Below are 18345 nucleotides of genomic sequence, written 5' to 3'. Positions count from 1 at the left end.
GCCTTCCTGCCTCTTTTTGTTCCCATTGCTCCAAGTTCCCTTTGTGATTTCATTCTAAAACTAGCTCCACCCCACAAAGTTTTTAAGTGCCTTCTGAAATTTAGAGACCCAAATCAAGCAATATTTAGGTTCCAGGATGTCAGTCTTTCAATAGACATGTCAGGAGCTTCGGCTGTGGGGTGGGGGTCACTGCTCTCCCTTCAACCTGGACTTCTCTGTGCAGGCTGTCCAAAACTAAAGAGGCAATTAGACATTTTTGTAAATACTTTCTAGTTTTTAGTTTTCTTGTGTGTGCGTGTGTGTGTGTGTGTGTGTGTGTGTGTGTGTGTGTATGTGTGTGCACATCTGTGAATATACTGATGAAGGTGAATGCCCACCTTCTGTGTACATGTGCATTCGTGTGGGTGGGTGTCTGTGTGTAAGAAGCTGTGGCTGTGTTTATGTGTGCAGAAGAGAAGAAACAACATGCTGGGCCGGTCTAGGCCGTTACTACCTGGCATTCTTTGCACTTTCCTGTCACCCACACTGATTCTTTCTCTGGACGGGGTAGGCTTCAGCAGTCCCAGCTTTACTCCATGGATTGAACACTTGCTACTTCCAAGGCACTATATTTCCTGCTTCTCAGGACTACATTGAATTCCTCTGGGTCTTCTATCCAGGAGACAGCACAGATGGGTGGAGGGAGAAATAGGAGTTAACGGACCCAGGAGACCCTACTCCCTAGAACAAGGGAATTGGAAAGAAAGAGTTAACCAATCCAGCCAAATAAAACTTCCTTCATGTGTCAGAATAGGCCATAGGAATCCTGATGGTTCTAGAAGGGAATACATATAATTTCCCATGTACTTCTTTTACACTCACTTCAACTTGATTAACAGGTATACGTACATATACTTATTCTACAAAGGTACACAGACTACATTCACAGATGTACACATAAGCACACAGATGTGTAAGCGAGGCCTTCACAGCGGTATGTACACATACACGAACACACACAAATACAGATATGCTTCCATACATACCAACACAGACTTCTCAAATGATTGCATCACACGCTGACCTACCTTGATGCCCTGCCACTCATCTCCAGGGACACATAAAACCATGAATACAGAAGCGTACTTAAGAAGGTGGGCAAGCAAAGGAGTAAGGGGCTACAGGAGAGGCTGCCTAGGGAGGAAGGGGGAAACAGGTTGAGTGCTTGGCATAGCTCATTCCCTCATGGCCTCCATCAGTGAGCTGTTGCTGCATGGCAAATTGGGTGAGCAGGGCCCTGGTGTCCACTTGCTCAGTTTGTGTTCAGTGGCTGGTCAAGGGACTCCTCCCGCAGAGGTGCTCCAGATGCTGTCCAATGAGCTTGGCAGCCTGACAAGTAGATTCTTTCCGAGCACCCTCTTGTGCAAAGGGGTGGGGACACATGGGGCTGCGTCGGTTGAGAGTGGATAAGGAGAAAGAACAAGCATCCTTAAGCATGGCACAAAAGCTCCACTTTTTCCTTGGAATTCTGGGGAGAAGGTGCTTTTGTCTTCCCTGGCTCACAGGGCTCCTGTGAGGATCCAACGATGTGATGGGTCAGTGAGCTCGTTGACACTTAATTATGCGCTAGACAAATAGAAAGGATTAGTATATACATTCACAGATGCTGAAATAGCAAGTCTGAACTTGCCTAACTAGTGTTTACTCACCACGTGACTACACTGCGCCTGACTAGTGATAGAAAGCTAACTCCTGACTCAAGTACTCAGCCCTTACTGTCAAGCATTGTGAAGCAGAAATACAAGCAAGAAAAGGCTTTAATCCCTCCAAAGAGGCCAGCTCACCTTGTGCAAGGTCCAGCCCAATACCAGCCCCTGCCCACAAACTCCTGCTGAAGCATTCTTCCTCACTTACCCTGTCAGATCCAATGGTGGCTCCTCCACCCACCAGCTCCCACACTCAAAGTACAACCCCTTGGGCAAAAGGCACCTACACATATTTCCTACCCTTCCTATAGTCTGTTCCTAGAATGTCCAAACTATGTTCTTCCCCTGCACACCCTGGCTAAGCTCTAGAGGGTGGACAAGGTGTGTAACCCCCCGCCCAGGAAGTAAAATAAGGAAAAAAAAAAAACAGCCATGAAAAAGAAATTTCAACACCTTAAGGGAAGAGGAGAGCCCCTAGAAAAGTTTGTGAGTTAGGCTTAACTCCTTCCTGTTCCCAACCTGACGCCTTCAAACATTTCCTGGCTGATGAATGATTCAAAGTGTATGAAAGTTGCTCCCAATCCCTTTCCCTCTGGCCACATGTTCTCTCCAACTCCTCCTCACCTCATGATAATAAAATATTCAACTGATTAGACTGCCCCAATTGGCAAGTCAAAAGAACAAAGAAGTGAGGGAAACCCTAAAAGAACTGTGGAGGGAGCACAGCTTGGTGTCTCCAGGAACTAATAGATGTGGTACAGCCAGTAAACGACATTGAACAACCCAAAAGAAAGAGGGAAGAGCAAGCGGGACCACCTATCAATCTTAGGGACATGGTCAGGTTTAAAGACTTGGAGAGAAAAATCTTCAATGAAGGAGCACCCAGGTTTTGGGGGATAACTGTCCTCAGCATCTGAGCTACTGTCCTCTGGGTCACAGGCCATGACCTCCTCATCAGTAAGGTTGCAGATACTGTCAGCATCCCCCTCGCGTTGCTCCTCAAGGTCATGGCAGCTGCTCTCAACAATGATGTCATCCTGTAAGATCTCGATCTTATCAAGGTCCCAGCTTGATTCCTGAACACACCTCTGGCCGTGGGACGGCATGGACCTTCCGCTGGAGCCACGGCCATGGCCATAGACATCGTCGTCATCTGAGCTTAGGCTGTCGTCGGAGTCTTCATCATCACAGACATCAGCACGGTTGCGGATTTTGATAGGAATGATACTGTCCTTGGTGTGGTAGCCATGAAAGTGAATGCCATAGTCGTGCAGGGTCTGCTGAGAGGTGGAGGGGAGATCGCTCAGGCTTTCGCCAGTGGCCAGGTGGGCCTGCTCGGAGACGGAAGAGAGTGAGCTGAGGCTCTCTGAGGTTGCCAGCTGGGCCTGCTCGGAAGTGGATGCCAAGGAGCCCAGGCTTTCCGGGCTCGCCAGACGGGCCTGCACAGGGCTGTTGGGAACAGCGCCGGGTCTATCTTCAACGTTAATCAGGCCATCCTTGGAGGAGACAATGGATAAGCTCATCAGTTTCATATTATCTACTGGATATGGACTGGGGAAGGGAAGAGGATGGGGTGGGGGGCTGGCTTTCCTCATCAGCACTTGCAACGTTACTGTTGATTTCTCTGAAAAACATAGCCATTGCCTCTTGGGATCTTTGGAGCTCAAGGGGCTGAGGATCAGGACCAAGAGGCTGTTTGAGCATGCGGGGAAGGTCAGAGCTTCAGCCACAGTGGTGTCTCCCTGGGGGTGGCTGCTGGATATAGGTTGGTGGGGCTGGGCTCCTTGTGAAGGAGGGAGGTTTCTGGGCCTTAATGTACACCCCAAGGCAAGAGTGTCCATGTGGTCTCAGGGAAGGAAAGGTGGGCAGGCCAGCCTCTCTGGTCTCCCTTGCAGCCTCACCAGTTCTGAAAACATATAAAATGGAGCCAATTTGGCCCAAAGATCTGGAGGAATCTAGCTCTGACCCTACTTGCCTCATGAAATCAGTGATCATCTATAAAGGATTATGCTGTATTGAGACTCCTACTTGCTTGTTATGTGGCCTGGATGTGTGCTGGGCATGACTGCTGTGTGCAGGTAAGGCAACTGTGAAATGTGATAGGGTCAGTGCTTAGGAGGTGCTCAGGGAAGCTGGTTCTCAGTCAAAATGTCAAACCTGGACGTTTCCCACCACCACCTCCTGGTAGCGGTAGCGGGCCACAACCCTTCGGGGTCTCCTCTGTCGTCTGCGATGGTGCTGAGGTCCTCGGCTGAAGAACAGGTAGTTGATGTAGACATACTCCAGCAGAGACAGGAACACGAAGAACACACACACGAGAATGTAGACGTCAATGGCCTTGACACAAGCGATGTTGGGAAGTTTATCCCTCACATGTGAGTCGATGGTGCTCAGGATAAGAATTGAAGTTAGGCCTACAAAAGACACAGCAGAGGTTTAGTCACACCATTGGGCCACATGAAGGGAACAAAGCCACCACAGGGGTGGGGGCTTTGCCCATGTCCTTGCCTTGTTCCTTTGCCCTTGTTTCACTGGTTTGATGACTTCCCGTTGCTCTGAGATTGAAGCTCACCTCTCTAGCCATGGTTCTGTGATTTCCCTCTCCAGTTTCTCACTGTCTTTTTTGCCTTGTAGCTCACAGGTCTTCTCTAGGAGCTAGGGGAGATTTCTGAACCCTAAAATATCATACACATATTAAGGGCTTTGTTTTGCTCCTAAAATAAGGTGTAGAGAAGTCTGTTCCATAGATGGTGGGCACAAACGAAGGAGCTCCTTGCTCTAAAACAGTTCGTCATCCCCAGTGTTTAGAAAGGAAGTTCAAGGTCTTTCCAATTCTATCCAGGCTGACTTTGTGATATGCTCAATTCCTCAGGTCATATTCCAGGCATCTTGGTGATTTAGTCCACTTTTACTGTCCCTCTGCCTTTTATGTAGCCATTTCCTAACTGGGGAAAGCCCAGTCTTGTATTTCTCCCTCGTGTTCATTCTCAAAACTCACTTTGAGCCAGGCATGGTGGCACATATCTTTAATCCCTGAAGTAGGAGTATCATCATGAGTTTGAGGCCAACATAGGCTATATAGTGATTCCAGGTCAGTCTGGATTAGAATGAGATCTTTCAAAAACAAAACAAAAAGAAAAACCAACTCCCTCTGGCTAACATTTTCATGGAAAATTTTTAGGCACCAAGACTTGGAATACTTCTTCCTTAGGACCTTTAGGGGGCTCCTTTGAAAACTTTCTACTGTGTAGGACTCTTATTTAATTTTTATTTGAGAAAGAGGGAGGGAAAAAGAGAGGAAGAGGAAGACAGAGAGTGGGAATAAGCATGTCAGGGCCTCCAGCCACTGCAAACAAACTCCACTTGTGCATTTGGCTTATGTGGGTCCCGGGGAATCAAACCTGGGTCCTTAGCCTTTGCCAGCAAGTGCCTTAACCACTAAGCAATCTCCCTAGCCCTACTTATTTATTTTAATTAGTTAATTTATTTGCATGTGCATGTATATGAGAGAGAGAGAGAAAGAGAGAGAGAGAGAAAGAAAAAGAGAGAGATTGACAATGTGTATGTGTGTGGGGGTGTGGGCTTTACGGGACTTCTTGCCATTGCAAGTGAACCTCAGACACCTATGCCACTTTTTGCATCCAGCTTACGTGGGTGGTTTGGGAATTGAACCTCAGCCTGGCAAGCTTTGCAAGCAAGTGTCTTTGGCCACTGAGCCATCTTCCCAGCCCCCTTATTTATTGCATCACGTTTTTTTTTTTTTTTTGGATTTTCGAGGTAGGGTCTCACTGGAACCCAGGCTGACCTGGAATTCACTCTGGAGTCTCAGGGTGGCCTCGAACTCACGGCAATCCTCCTACCTCTGCCTCCTGGGTGCTGGGATTAAAGGCATGCGCCACCATGCCCGGCATATCACATTTTTATATAAATGTGATATTTGTCTACTTTATTTATTCATTAGTATCCTTATGTTTTCAAAAAAAAATAATGAGTTCTGGTACTTTGGGATCAACAAGATTCTATTCCTGATGTGTTTGACACCTGTCTCCAATGTCAGTATGTCCACTGAAATGGCTTAGCACTTGTATAACACATATGGGGAAAAAAAACCAACTTTGTTTCCAGGTTTTCATTTCTTACTCTCAACGTGTGTGTGTGTGTGATCACTTAATTTCCTCCCAGTGATGAACACAGGACCTACCAACTGTCACCCTGGCTGCAGAAGAATCATATTTCATCCAAAACGATATCCAGGAGAGAGCGGTGGTGAGGACCGTTGGCCAGTACACCTGCACAAAGTAACCGTTGATTTCCCTTTGGACCTGGAACTTCAGGATCAGGCGCATGTAGGAACCTGTAAGGAGACAGGCTGTTGGCAGATGCGCGGGGCATGGCAAGTCTGCTCTCTCTGCTCCCCTTCCTAACTCCCTCCTCCTTAGATGTTTCCAAGCTGCAAACAGATGGAGGGTTAAAGGCCAGGCCTGTGAGAAGCAGGAAGCTTTTGCAGCTGTAGTGTTACGAATCCAGCCAAGTGCCCCCACACCCATTCCCCCCACATGTGGGGGAGGAGGGCTGGGGCTAGTCCAGAATGAGAGAAGTGGGAAAGCTGAGAGCCCAGGCGAGGCCGAGTCCCCCAGGAGTTTCTAGTGCTGCCAGAGAAACAAGAAACAGGAGAGCAGGAAGGAGTCCGACCCACCTGTGTAGAAATACACCTCCTTGCTAGTAATTGTCCTCCCCAGGAAGGTAAACTGAGGAATGTGCACTTCCTCAGTCATATGGATGGAATTCTCATTGTCTTCCCAGGACAGTATAATGTCCTCAAGTGTGTAGCCATCTGTTAGAGAGAGAAAAGCAGAGTTCGTCACAGAAAACAGGTAGATTTGGGCAGGAGCAATGGCTTATCATTTAAGGTGCTTGCCTGCAATGCTGAAGAACCCAGGCTCAATTCCCCAGGACCCACATCAGCCAGATGTGCAAGATGGCACATGTATCTGGAGTTCGTTGGCAGCAGCTAGAGGCCCTGACATGCCCATTCTCTCTATCTGCCCCCCCTCTCAAATAAATAAATATTAAAAAGAAAACAGGCAGATTTTACTCCAGTCTGCGAAAACCAAAGCATGCTTGTAACTCGCCATCGTGGGGGTTCCTGCACGACTGGCTCAGTGTGCACACGGCAGAGAGAGTCTGAGCATCTGGAAAGAGGACTCTCACTTTGGAGTTTCTTAGGCAGAAAAGAACGTGTGTCAAAGAGATGCTACGGGCTTCAACTCACAGGCACGTACACAGTTTCCCAACAGAAAGGGTACCGTTCTTATATGGACCTACTCCCTAAAGGCCATATGTATACTTCTATTAGTAATCACCCACCCACCATCAATCAGGTATCTAGCAGCTATCTGTCTTTCTATGATTACGTGGAGAGAGATGGGAGTGCAAAGTAGAGGAACTCTGCTCTCTCTCTCAATATTCATTCTGCTTGTGTCTGCTATAGCTCCAGTCAGGGAGGAAGAGCACGCAGGAGGAATACGCACAGCTCTCCATCTCCAGCTTGCAGGCCTGCTTGTCCAAAGGGAACTTCCGCAGATCCAGGGAACAGGCTGCTGTGGTGGTGAGTCTGCCAAGGAAAATGGGAAAGGAAGGAAACGATTCAAGTTCAGGCAAGCAACCATTCCCGCGGTCTCTGCAGGGTGGGGAGGCAAGTCAGGTGGAGGATTGACCTATGTGTGAGGAAGAGCAAATTGTAGCATGACAAAGAGACCAAGAGATTTGGCAGGGCTCAAGAGCAGAGCGGATGCACAGCATGTCAGGAAACCCCACAACATCAGAACGTGAGGGCCTTTGAGCAAAATGACTGCACAGGCAGGAGGCTCGTGCTACAGCAGCAGAAGCTGCGGAGGGGCCGCATCCCTGGTGGAGGGCAGGTAAGGTGGAGGAGCCAGGAAAGTGGCCAGTATTTGAAAAGAGCATATGGACCAAAGCTCTACTGCCTCAGCTCTGTCCCACCCTGTGGTGCTCTGACTAGATGGCCCCCAGTATAGTCAGTGTCTTATTGTTTGTAGTTTGCATCTGCAGCCACCTGGCTGGAGGCGGTGTCACTGGGCGGATCTTAAGGTGTGGTGGTGGGTTTGAGATTGCAATCTAAAGATATGCAAAGTGTGCCTAGCTGGAGTTCCGGAAGTGTGCTGTGGCTTCTCTCCCCCCCTCCCTCCCTCCCTCCCTCCCTCCCTCCCTCCCTCTCTCTCTCTCTCTCTCTCTCTCTCTCCTTGGTCCTGTGAAAGCAGGGCCAGCTTCTTCTGCCATTGTAGAACTTCCCCTGGATCTGTAAGCTTCAGTAAACATCCCTTCCTCCATAAATGTGTCTGGTGTGGAAGTTCACCTCAGCGAACCTGAAGCTGTCTATTACACCCCTTATTTCATCTGCTAATTCAGCCTGGGCCATCGATCTTTGCAACAATTTCCTTTTGGGCACTGGGTGGTGTAGTGTGTGGGCACCCCCTGCCTTTTTTATGAATTGTGTAGGCACCACTCATCAACAAATGCCTCCTGTAGTTTAATTAAGTATGGGTGCTGATCAGCTCCATGCGACCCTTGGTATTCCTTGACCCCATGGGAATGTGGATAGAGGATGAAGAAAGAAAGGAACAGGGCAAGAGTCACAGAGAAGGAGAAACCCAATCATTAGAACTGTAACAACGTGTCAGAACCAGACTGTGGTAAGTCATTTTCTGAGCTATGTTGACCTCTGAGCTTGACTTTCTTTAGAGTTTCCACTGTGGAGACAGCTGTGGTGACTGTCTGCTGTGGCTTACATAGGCTAGTGAAGTGTTCTGCACACCACAGCCTTCTGCCACCATACTAGCCACCCCCTCTCTTGCGACCTCCTGCATGATACAAATAAGAGGAAAGGCAGAAATGATGCCCCCCATATGGGCTTCAGCATCTGTCTGTATCCCTGCCTTGCTACGTGAAGGCAAAACAATAGAACACGCACAACACCAAAATTGAGGTGTTTTGGTTCAGAACATCAGGATGGATTGATCAAAGGAGCGTTTGAGTCGTGGGTTGGAGGGTGAGCAAGGTTTTGACTCATGGGAAAGGATAAAGGGCCTCTCCAGGCAGCAGGAGCAACAGAAGCCCAGGTGTGGGGCCAGGCCAGCCACGGCAGTCTGTGGGAAGCTCTGAAAGTGTGTGCAGGTGTAAGGCAGATTTGGAAAGCTATGAGCCCCTCTGTATGTTCCTTGCAGTGTGTTTGTGGGGTAGAGTGTAGGGAGAAGGAAGTTTGCTGGGAATGTTCCCAGGTTCCCAGGGGGGACTCACCGGATGCCGTATCGCACCGTCCCATCTGGGTGCAGCTGAAACACCCGATTCTCTACAGTTACATCATGCACAAATCCGTCTTTGCTATTCACAAAGTAGGAGTCAGGGACCCACAACTTCTCATGCATGCGATAATCCAGGGTCAAGTTCAAGTCGGTCTCATAGTACGCTAAGCGTGAATCCTTCCAGGTCTGATGCAGAAACATGGTGATTGTATAGTCCTGGGTAGAGACAGGTCAATCTGTGAGTTAGGGTGTCCAGCTCTCTGCCCTTGGTATATGTGTATTACACATGCATACGTACATGTATGTTGGAATATAAAACATATTATAGATGTGTGCATGACACACATGTTTAAGAAAGATTGATAAGATGGGCCTTTTGTAATTCATACCCAGGTTAAGAAACAGAACATTACCAATAACTTTCAAGTTCCAATGTGTCCCCTAGAGAACATATTGTCCACATCACCAGCATCAACCATTATTCTAGGTTTTATGCTACTCAATTCCCTTGCTTTGGATTAGTCTACATCCATATTACTAGAAAACACAATGCTTAGTTGGACTTTGTGCTTTGCATTTTGTCTAATGGGATCCATATTGCATATGTTTGCAGCTTGTGAGATCCATTCATGTGGATGCAACTATAATTGGCTCTCTTGCATTCCTGGAGACGATTTCTATATATGGACACACCATGTTTCCAACTACACAAAGGCACGAGACATACCCAAACCAGAATGAAATAACAAGGTGAAAGTGACAGCTTACATTCCCACCAAGAATCCAGGGCAGGCGAGGGTTACTGAAGCTTGCCTCCTCCGTGTGGGCAGCCCCTGCCTCCTGACTTTGGCTAATCTGATAAGTATATAATGGGCTCTTGTGGGTTCACTGTGCATTTCACTCATAAAAAACAAAGTAAAGAATCTTTTCATATGTTCATGTGCATTTTTTTAAACCCGAGTGAAATTCCTGTTCACATGTGCTGATCCATTTTCAATTGGTTCTAAAGTAAACTTACCAATCTGAAGGAATTTATATCTGTTTTGAGTATTACTTCCTTGTGTTGCAAATATCTTTGGTTGCTCTAAATTATCACTTCATAGTGGTTTTGTTTTGTGAAGCTGGAGTTCTGACTACACAATGTTATTTATTTGTTTAGTTGAGAGTAGGGGAGGGAGAATATGGGTGTGCTAGGATCTCTAGCCACTGCAAATGAACTCCAGACGCATGCACCACCATGTGCATCTGGCTTACGTGGGTTCTGGGGGTTGAACCTAGGTCGTAGGCTTTATAGGCAAGTGCCTTAACTGCTAAGCCATCTCTCCAGCCCTACACAAAATTTTAATATCATTGTAGTTACCAGTATTTTTTATGGCTTGTACTTTAGTTGTCTCATAAAATAAATCTTATCTACCTCAAGATACAAAGATAGTGTCCTATATTATCTTTTAAAATATTCATAAACCTTACTTTTGAGTCAATAATCCACATGGAACTGAATTGTTGGATATGGTGTGGTGCGGGGTCCAACTGATTCATACTGTATTATAAAACCTGCCCTTGCTGTCCTGAGTTCTGTCACAGGTCAGAATAACCGCAGCTAACTTGTAACTTACGACTATTCTTCTTGTCCCTTGGCCCCGTTTCTCAGCACCATGGCTGGAACTGACACACTTACCATATTTACTTCGGAGATTTGTTCGATACTGGAGACATAGATAGACACTGCCACAGGCACAGGGGCACCTACAACAGGGGAAGACACTATTATATGAACGCTGGGGAAGGATTAAGATCACGGATTCAGGAGCCAAACTGCCCAGGTTTGAACCAGGTTTTTTCTTCGAGGTAGGGTCTCACTGTAGCCCAGGCTGACCTGGAATTCACTATGGAGTCTCAGGGTGGCCTCGAACTCACAATCCTCCCACCTCTGCCTCCCGAGTGCTGGGAATAAAGGCGTGCGCCACCACACCCGGCCTTGAACCAGTTTTGATGCTAACTAGCTGTGCAACCTTGAGTAAATCATCTAACCACTCTGATCCTTAGCTTCTCCATGAGAAAAAACCAACAACAATGGGGATAATGATAGCACTGATCTCATAGTTAATGCAGGTCAAACACTTAGAGCAAGGCCTGGCCCAAACTATGCTGAAAGGAAGGGGTCAGACAACCACAGAAAGAAACTGAGAAGTGAAACAAGACTTGTGGGTGTGTGTGAGTGTATGTAAGCATATTTATTCTTGTAAGTGAACCTCTGTGTTTGTGTTCAGATGAATGTGTGTGTGTGAGGATGCTTGTGTGATCCAGTGTGTTGTGTGGGAGGAAGAGTGAGTGAGTTCATGTGTAAGTGAACATATGAGGCTGTTCCTTGGGAGGCAGCTAATGTATGAATGTGTGTTCATGACAAATGGAAGTGTGAGCATATGTGTCTGTGAGCTTACCTCTGCAGGATGAACTTGACAGCATGTGTGTCTTATGTGAAAGAACATGTGTTTACATGGGATAAATGTCCAAGCATACACTGTGATGTCTGGAAGTGAATGTATGAGTCTGAGCATATTGTGTGAGTGACTGTGTGATCACATGCAAATAACAATGTCTGTGTGTTTGTAAGCTTGCCTGCATGCCTGGTTGTCTTAGTGTGTTTTTACAACAGTGAGGATAAGAGCATATTGGTATGAATGTGTTTATGTGAAGTGTGAATGAATATGATAGTATGAGTATGTGTCGTGGGCCAATGTATGTGGGCATATTTCTGAGTAAATGAAATCTATGAGCATATTGGCACGTGCGTGTGAATGTATTCATCTATTTGAATATGTGTGTTTATTAATGCTGTCATGATTTGTGAGCATGTCCATGTGTAAATAAGCATGTTCATCTGTGTGAACCAGTTGTGTTGACATGACTATATGTAAGCATATCTGTGCATGATGTGATGACTTCATGTTTATATGTATGAGAATGTCAGCATGCTCATGTGAGACTACAAAGGCCTACTTGCGTGTAAGCATCTTAATGTACATGTTCCTGTGTGTGTATTTGTGGATGTAGGCATGTTTATTTGTGCTTGTGTGGGCATGTTTACATAAATGGGTATGTGTCCATCTATCACTGAGTATGTGCCTGTATGTTGGCATATTTGTGAGTGACTATGTGAACATGCTTGTAAGAGGGCTAATGTGAGTTTGCTAGTGTGTCTGAGTATGTGCACGTGTGTGTGAATGAATGTGATGTGTTCATAGGTGAGGGCATGTTTACATAAATGAGTATGTGTACATATATCACTGAATATGTAACTGTATGTTGCATACTTGTGAGTGACTATGTGAACATGCTTATCGGAGGACTAATGAAAGTTTGCTAGTATGTTTGAGTATGTGCACGTGTGTGTGAATGAATGATGTGTTCATATGTGAATGCATTATTATGTATGGGACTAAATTTGTATGTTAAGTGAACCTAATTATATGTAAATGTGACCACATTAATTTGTGTGACAGAATTTATAAATGTTTGTGTATAAATGTATATTAAATTGAATTTATGAGCAAAACACATGAACAACTCATGTTTATTAATGCTTGTGAATAAACATGTACTAATGGTCTGTTAATGCATGAGTAAATTTCTGCATTTACTTATATGAACATACTTGTGTATCAGTGAATGTATCAGAGCATTTACTTATTTAAATATTTTATTTTTATTTATTTATTTGAGACAGGGAAAGAGGAAGAGTGAGAGAGAAAGAAAGAGAGAAAATGGGTGTGCCAGGGCTTCCAGCCACTGCAAGCGAACTCCAGATGCATGTGCCATCTTGTGCATCTGGTTTACGTGGATCCTGGGGAATCAAACTGAGGTCCTTTGGCTTTGCAGGCAAGTGCCTTAACCACTAAGCTACCTCTCCAGCCCATGTCAGAACATTTATATGTGTATGTATGAGCCTATTAATGTGTTTGTTCATATATCTGAGTGGATTTTTGTAGGTGGGTATGTTTATGTCTGATCATGTGCATGTTGTGAGTTAATATATGTATTCATGTGTGTGACTGAGTTTGTGTGATCATTTCTGTATGCATGTTTGTGAATAAGTATCTATATTCATGTTGAGGTGTGGATGTGTGGTCATAGTTGTGTGTGTTGATGTGTGAATCTGAGTATCTGGTCATGCTGCGTATGTGAGTGAATTCATGCATGTATTCATGCAAGTGAGTCCTTGTGTGAGGGTAATTGTGTGGGCTAATGTGCAAGTGTCACTGAGTGTTTGTACCTGTGTCAATGTTTATCTGTCTCCTGAGTATTAGCCGTGCTCACTAGCAAGATTAAAATATTATCATGAATATGAAAACAGCAAATTGTAAGGTATGGTGGAGGGGTTCATTTTTATTACTTCCTCCTCAGCGGCACAGCAAAGCATTCTTCACACGGCTGCTAGGGAAACACGCATGATGCTTGCCATTCGGCCTGCTGGCTTCACTGCAGGCTGATTGCCCAGAAGCTGAGCTGAGAAGAGGGAAATGTGTTATTCCAAGCCCGGTGCTTCAAAGAGCAAAGTGCTCTAGGGAATAAGTGTATGAATGGCAGCAGAGAAGTAAATGGCCCTCTCTGTTAGGGCCTAGCCTAGACTCTAGCACTCAGGGATATTGTGAACAAGCCCCAGGAAAGTGCTAGAAACACAGTGTTTGATTGCTGCCCTTCTGCCTCCCCCCATTCCCTTAGAGGATGGCAGCTGTGCTCGGCAGGAAACAGCCCTAGTGGGGCAAGGCTACTGGCTCTTTCCTCCAGGTCAGGCTTCTTGAGACCATTTTGTGGCATATGGGCAATGCTTTCACTCAGGGGCTGCTGTGGAAAGGGCAGAAAGCCGTCACAAGGCTCCCGGTGGAAGGGGACACAGAGGAAGAGGATGCTGTTCTGATTTCACTACCTATAAGGGTTACCTTGCATGCTAGGGGGCAATGGTGGCTTAGTTGAAGTCTTCCATGGTCAAAATGTCCCATGCATTTCTTCACTCGACAATACTGGCTACTGTATCATGGTACTGCATGTGTATATGCGCTGTGTGCACATGGAAGTTTATGTGTGGGGATATTAAGCCCGAAAGCTGTGTTCCACCTCAGATTCAGAGCGGATGGTGTGTGTAATGGAAGGCTGCACAGGGAGCCCTGGTGTCCCCAAATCCCGAATGCTGTGCTCCCCTCTGTCTAAATGGTGCCAGGCCCCATGTTTTTCTTGCCCTCCCTTCTGCCTTCATGTAGTTGGACCAAATCAATCAGATGCTCACAACACTTACGGTAAACCTCTCATCTTGAAAGTTGGCAGTGGGGGCCTCACAGTTGCTCTGGACCAACTGTGCCACCCAATCTCCAGAGATTCATTCTTGCCCCTGTTTCCTCCCCTCATCCCTGGATGTTTGTGGGGAAGGCAGCCTGGATGTGAAATCAGGGAATTGTGTGTGCACAGTGGTCCAAATGAGCACTGTTGGGCCTTTGCGGAGAAGCATGAGTAAGGGAAGGTGACAGGAAGGAAATGAAGTACTTAACACACTGTCACTCTTTGGGGCTGGACACAAGTAACTGGAAGGCCATGGCTGTGCCCTGTCATCCGAATTCCTGTATTCTCAGACATCCTTCCCTAGAGGATCCACCTGCCCTTCTGACACTATCAAATACGGACATGGAGTGTTTTCTGCCCTTCCCACCCTGGCTTCCGGGCACACTCACCTTGGATGTTGGCCTGTGTATTCTGCCCTCATATTCCAGAGAGCAATGAAGCCAAAGGGTCTCATTTCCAAAGGTCAAGGTCAAGGGCAACCCCCTTGGTTTTCAAGGTGGCTTCCCAGACCTCACACAGTGATTTCAGAAGACAGGTATGTATAAGCCATCAAAAATTCGGCTCCCATCCCGCAGAAGACCTGGCTGCTTTGTAGCGTCTTCTCTTCTGCTCCGTTTGAGCTGAGAAGCAACTGACCCTACTGAAAGCACCCTTTCTTGCATCCATCTTTGGTTTAGGGTTTCCTGGGGTCCCTCAAGGCCAGAGAAAGATACTTCTGTTGGGTGTGTGGGATGAGGGTAGGTGTGTGGTTCAGGCTAAGTAGACAGCTAGAGAAAACAATGACCACTGACTTCCAGGAGCTCTGTGTGTCAGTTTCCTCGTCATGTCCTAGTTTGATCTGAACACAGGGCTGAGAAATTTGGATTTTATTTGTCAGGGGTCATGGGGCTGAATTTCATGAAGCTTACAAGGAATAGCAAGTGTTGTTGGCTGGGCTGAACTCACTGGGAGCTAGCTGCAGGCTTGGGATACCGATCTATGATGGTATTTTCCAGGCCTAGGTGGGTTAGGTGACAGACGTTGAGAGCCTGGTGAGCTTGCAGGGTAGGGCTCGCTGGGTGTGCCCCAGCTCTGTTCCGTCTAACACAAACCCCTCTGGTGTCTGTGTAGAGCTTACCTCCAAAATTTGGCCTCAGTCGGACATCATATGTTGACAGCACTCTGTCCAAAATTTTCTGAACCACAGCTTCACTTGCACAATTTTGGCTGAAATAGAGAAGTCATGAGTAAATGCTGGTCAATTCATGGCCGACCTGGCGGTGGGTGACTTGCCGGGGCCATTGCTGCTCCTGCACATACGCAGATATGTCAGTCATACGTGTCCATGTTCCCTCCCGCCCCTCCCTCCCCTCCCTCCCTCCTTGCCCACAGTGAGTCAGCCAGAAACACAGCAGTGACGCAGACTCCTCCATTCCCCTCCCCTCCCCCTCCACAGCTTTAGAGGGAGGGGGAGCGATGACTGGATCTCTGTTACCAGGCAGGACTTGTGGGAAGGGAAGGGGGGCACGCCAGAAGATAACTGAACAGGTGGTGACGCTCAGAAAACTGATTGTTTCAGCCCACCAAGGAGCTATACCTTGAAGTCAGTTTGGATGTTGCTTTGCTGACTGGTGGCAAGACTCCTTCCAGGGTTACCTCATTGCCCTCAGTCACACTCAGACTCCGGTTTTGTAGCCCAAAGACACGTTTCCCAAACCTAGTGCGGCCATTTGTTTTGATCATGCTTGTGTCACCTTGTTTTTGTACACCTCTATAAGATTTGGCATATGGCATATGACAGAGAGAGACACACACACAGATTCTTGTTTGCATAGCAGAGATTTATGACCCTTATTGAACCAAACCATTTCAGATTCCTGGGGTTTAAAGCTGTCCTCGAAAAGATCCGTCCTGGGAACAGGCACCTCTCTCACCAAGCATGTGCTTTCAGCCTGGTGGCGTCTTGGGTGAGCACAAGTGAGTGAGAGGTCTTTGAGATGTTCACTGAATTCACCCTGACCTTCAGAAGGACCCCTTTCCCCCCAAAGGGCTTGTAAATGTGGACAGGCCCCAGGCATCACTGCGACTCTTCAGATCTTTGACGCACTGTCCCTGCAAGCCTCGGTCTGAGTGTGCGCGCACACACACGCACGTGCATGTTCACTGGCGCAGTTTGATATGTCGGGTTGGGAGCACTGCAGGGCTGCCTGCTGGAACCTTGCCCATCTACCCCCCCCTTATGAATACATGTTTATTTCTGTTTTGCCATTTAAAACAATCCTTCATCTTCTTCCACCATGATTTTAATTTTGCAACATTCCAAAGTGTGTACATAAATTATTCCGAAATTAAAGCACTGCATTCCCGCCTGTTTCCATCAACACACGTCCCAAGTGCCAGGGCTCCAGTTCTGTGGCCGTCACAAATCCCCATTTACATGTGATTTACATGTAAAGGATGATTGTTTATCATGTCTTCGATACTTGCAGAACCTCCCACCCCCCCACCCCCCAAAGAAAACTTCAAATCAAGCACAGAGACAAACTGGAATCTTCAAATATTTGCACCCGTGTTAAGCCAGACGGTTATGCCATTACAGTCACCGATTGCGGAGTTAAATAATTTCTTTCTGCCATATTGAAAAACACACACGCACACACTCACGCACTCACTCACTGACACTCAATTGCCTCAGAAAAATCTCTGCTCTAACAGGTGTCTTCAGGTTTGTGACTTGTTCATCACCCTGTACACCCCCAGTCCCACAGGTGTCAAAGAACGTCACTTGGGAAAGCTGCCTGGTACCTTAGTCCCTGAGGATGGCTAGGAAGGTCCTGGGGTAGGGGCATCCCCACCACTAGCTCGAGACTGCTGTTTAGGGGGCACAGCCAGTCACAGCTGTAACAGGTGGGTTGAAGCTGAGGGCTCCATTTTAACTAGCTCCTGACTCCCCCCATCTCCCCCAGGGGCCGCCAGCAGGGCCTGGCAAAGCCTGAGTATGACCCCCTCCTCCACCCACCTCCATCCACTCCGTCCAAGAGTGCGACCCCCACCCATCTCCATCCATCCCTGTCCCAGTGCCCACCATACCCAGTCTGCTGGTGCCGCTTACCAGTTGAAGAGGTCTGGGAAGACTTCGGGCTTGGTGTCGGAGTACTCGAAGTTGAATTTGGGGCTGGGATCCGGACCATGGCTTTCCGCGAGCCAAGTCCTGATGAGCAGCAGGAGCGCAGCAGCTCGCAGCATGCCACGGATGCCCATGACTGCGGGAGTGAGGGGGCGAGGGTGCCAAAAGACCACCGCGGATAGCTGGGGAAAGGGACGGGGTTCGGGTAGGGAGCGGGTAAAGAGGAAAGGGATCGATAGCCCTTTTGCAAAGGACTGGGGACGGTCTGGAGCCCGGAGCCCAGAAGCGGGGGTGGGGGGGGGGGAGAGCAGCTACTCCGCAGCTCTAGCCGACGCAGCGCTCCCGGGCGCGCGCCAGGCTGCCGCGAAGTGCGCTCAGTCTGCGATCGCTCCAGCCTGCGACTGGGCGCTGCGAGGGGCGCGCGGCAGGCTCCGCCCACTCCGACGGCAGCGCCAGCTCAGCCAATCCGGCCGTTGCCAGGAGCCGCACAAAAAGGCGCGCGCTCGGGCCTCCGCCCGCTGCACGCGCCGCGCCCGGCCCCCTCCCCTCCAGGCCTCTGCAGTGGTCCCCGGACCAACTCCAGCCACTGGGGTGGGGCCAGCCGGCCGAGGGGCGGGGCCGACCGCGGGAGCCGCAGCCCGGGGCCTCTGGCCCTCTGCATCTTCGCTGCAAAAGGTAAATAAATGGTGGGCTTCTTTCGGAAGATTGTGTGCCCAGACTTTGTATTTCGTAGTGAGAGAAGTGTGCTCTTCTGACAGGCATGGCTGAATTAGCACACTGAAAGACGTTTGGGCATCAGGAAGTCGTTCCCAGGCCATGGAGCCTCCAGTAACCCCGGCTGCCAGGTCTCCGGGTGGGTCTTATGACAGGGCTTCGAACACAACGGGACTTGTGTGAA

The 18345-nt window shown here is 47.9% G+C and overlaps 1 protein-coding gene across 2 annotated transcripts; it reads right to left on the bottom strand.

Moving 5' to 3' along the window:
- Positions 1-286: 286 nt before the first annotated feature.
- On the bottom strand, positions 287-17789 carry Gabrq (gamma-aminobutyric acid type A receptor subunit theta). Of its 2 annotated transcripts, XM_045140541.1 has the most exons (10): positions 17433-17789; positions 15459-15547; positions 10686-10753; positions 9003-9223; positions 7217-7299; positions 6382-6519; positions 5887-6039; positions 3843-4099; positions 2772-3181; positions 287-1605 (listed from the first exon to the last, which is right to left on the bottom strand). In XM_045140541.1, the coding sequence occupies exons 1-10, from the start codon at positions 17579-17581 to the stop codon at positions 1599-1601; spliced, it is 1575 nt and encodes a 524-aa protein (XP_044996476.1). In that variant the 5' UTR covers positions 17582-17789; the 3' UTR covers positions 287-1598. The 2 variants fall into 2 exon arrangements, with proteins under 2 accessions (XP_044996476.1, XP_004668969.1); XM_004668912.2 differs by lacking the exon at positions 287-1605 and having other exon boundaries at positions 2119-3181.
- Positions 17790-18345: the final 556 nt, after the last annotated feature.

This window comes from Jaculus jaculus, chromosome X (assembly GCF_020740685.1).
Source record: "Jaculus jaculus isolate mJacJac1 chromosome X, mJacJac1.mat.Y.cur, whole genome shotgun sequence".
Lineage (NCBI taxonomy): Eukaryota > Metazoa > Chordata > Mammalia > Rodentia > Dipodidae > Jaculus > Jaculus jaculus.
The sequence above is the reverse complement of the archived record's forward strand: the minus strand, read 5'-3'. Positions and strand labels throughout refer to the sequence as shown.